The 2,480-nt window shown below is 52.2% G+C and overlaps 1 protein-coding gene across 1 annotated transcript in view; it reads right to left on the bottom strand.

The window, feature by feature from the left end:
* Positions 1-220: 220 nt before the first annotated feature.
* Positions 221-2,480, bottom strand: part of PIFO (primary cilia formation) — a 2,639-nt gene continuing 379 nt past the window's right edge. The window contains 5 exon segments of the mRNA XM_009082131.1: positions 221-289; positions 656-782; positions 1,187-1,320; positions 1,455-1,553; positions 2,377-2,480. The exon segment at positions 2,377-2,480 is cut by the window's right edge and continues 10 nt beyond it. Coding sequence (XP_009080379.1) covers positions 221-289; positions 656-782; positions 1,187-1,320; positions 1,455-1,553; positions 2,377-2,480 — 533 coding nt within the window.

Raw genomic sequence — 2,480 nt, 5'->3', positions numbered from 1 at the left:
AAGGCCATGAGGGATCCCATGTCTGTGAGGGTGCCGTGGTGTTTCCTGAGGCAGTGGAATCCTGCCCTGCCTGTGTGAGGCTGAGGGTGCTGTGTGGGGCTCAGAGTCACTCAGACACCTCTCACAGCCCCAGCTAAGCACAACCAGTGCCCAGAAGTGTCTCAGCCAGGTCTTTATTAGGAGAGAGCTGGTGGTGCAGGGCAGCGAAGGCAGAGGCTCCTCAGGGGTAGTAAAGCCTCAGACGGGCGATTCGGTTCCGCTGCTTCGTCAACTCTTTGTCCATGGTCATCTAAAAGACAACTGTGCATTAATAGCCATGACTATTCCACTAAAGGAAGGTGTGAGATGGTGTGGAGAAACTCCACCTGGGTTTGGACTGAGGTTTGTTCCCAGCAGAGCTGTCAGGGCTCTGCTTCACTCACTCTGTGGGTGGAAACTTTCAGAGGAAATTTCCTACTAGAAGATTTGTTGGGTTTGTTTCAGGATTGTAACTGGTTTGGCAAAGAGCATTTCCTGACAGAAAATCCCTTTGTACCCTGTGCCCCAGGACAGTAAGGGAAGGATGACAAAACACAGTGCAAATGCAAAGTCACTGTGAAATCTCCTTTCCCAGGAGCACTGAGCCAGGACTAACCTCCCCTGTCCCTGTCCTTACCCTCTGCACCTCCATTTTCACCATCCTTTGTGTTGGCATTGGCACTAAAGACCAATCTGGAGACCCAAACTTCATCGGCCAAGTGACCTTTCTGCACGTGGGTGGGTCTACATTGTAAGTTCCAGGTCTAAAGAGAACAGGCATAAAACATCTCAGTTCTGGAGCTGTTGGCTGATGTTTGTAACATGGGATTTACCTCTGACCTGCTGGGGGTCATCTAAAAGACAACTATTTGTTAGTAGTAGTGACAGTGCTGCAGGAAAGGAAGATGTGGGATGGCGTTGAGAGCCTCAAGCTGTGTTTTAAATCAGGTTTGTTTTCAGCAGAGCTACAGGGAGGACATCCATGGGAGATCCATGGGAGAAATGCACCTTGTGGTGTTCTAGCCATCATGCTAAGAAAAACACTAAAGCAGAGGAGGATAAAGAAGCTTTACTGGGACCTCAGTTTCCTATCTCTCATTTGTGCCTTAGTATTTCTCTCCTCCAGTGCCCACTGTGGTTAAAAGCTTAAGGAAACGAGTGACATTACCCAGGGAAGAGATCTCTAGCTGAAGGCTTGTCTGAGAATCGCGGTGCGCTGGAGGAAAAGGGAGCCCAGGCAGGTTTGCACTTCCTCCCCTGCGTCCAGAAGGGGCCATAGGCTGCTGGGCCGGGGCTCTTCGTCTGCAGGAGAGGACAGTCCGGTGTTGGAGGTGCTCAGAGCAGCCAGCTGGGCTGCACAGACCTGCTGGGCAGGGTTTGGGCTGCCCTGGCAGAGCACGAAGCCCAGAGCAGCTCCCCGTGCCCCCAGCACTGACCTGCTGCTTGGGCAGGAGCCTCCGCCCTGTCCTCGCGCCGACCACGTAACCTCTGCTGCTCAGGGGTCTGCTCCCAAACGAGGTGTGGATGCTGCTTCTCTGGGATTCCAAAGCAGAAATGTCTTACTGGCATTGTAGAGACACCACTTGCCCCGGGGAAGGGCAGGAGCACACGAGCAACAGATGTCATAGAATCATAGAACCCACTGGGTTGGAAGAGACGTCCAAGATCATCCAGTCCAACCCTACCGTGGTCACTAGACCATGGCACGAAGTGCCACATCCAGTCTCAGCTTGAAAACCTCCAGGGATGGTGAATCCACCACCTCCCTGGGCAGCACATTCCAATGCCTGAACGGAATGGGCTGTGTCATCCCTGTGTCACCTCTGTGCTTCCCCTGATCTCTCACTGCTGCAGAGCTGGGAGGACTGCGGTGCTGGGGAGGGGAATTTCTGCCTAGTTGCTGCTGTGATACACTGTGAATCTTGCATTGAATTCTGCTTAAAGTGAGTTTAGTGGGTTTTGCCCACTGCAAAACCTCAGGGTTTAATGGAAAATGGATGGACTTAGGATTCTCCTCCAACCCTGATGATTCTATGAATGAACTGGGGTTAAGTGACTCTCAGGTTTTCAGATTAGCTTTTTCCAGGTGGCCTTGCCAGAGAGCTGCAGCAGGGACAGTGATAAACCCAAGTTTCATGGGCTGTTTTTTCTTCAGGGATGGCAGAATCCTTTGGGATACTCCACAGCACAACCTACTCTGCTTCCAGAAAAGATTGCCATGACTTCTTCCAGGTGTATGTGGACACATCCTGCAGGGGCTTTGGGGTCAGGTGTGGGGCACTCTGTGTCCAGCTGGCCATGGCCCTACTGCTCCTGTCCTGTGTCTTCTGTGCAGGGCACAAAGATGGACCAACTTACCTCTTGGCTCAGGTAGTAGCTTGGCCCAAGGGAGAGGTTTCTATTGACAGATAACACGTGATTTCCCATCCTGTCTGGAGCATGGTGGTAGGGGAACATCTTCC

Source organism: Acanthisitta chloris, unplaced genomic scaffold, assembly GCF_000695815.1.
Source record: "Acanthisitta chloris isolate BGI_N310 unplaced genomic scaffold, ASM69581v1 scaffold22849, whole genome shotgun sequence".
Lineage (NCBI taxonomy): Eukaryota > Metazoa > Chordata > Aves > Passeriformes > Acanthisittidae > Acanthisitta > Acanthisitta chloris.
Note: the sequence above shows the minus strand (reverse complement) of the source record. Positions and strands in the feature narration are given on the sequence as shown.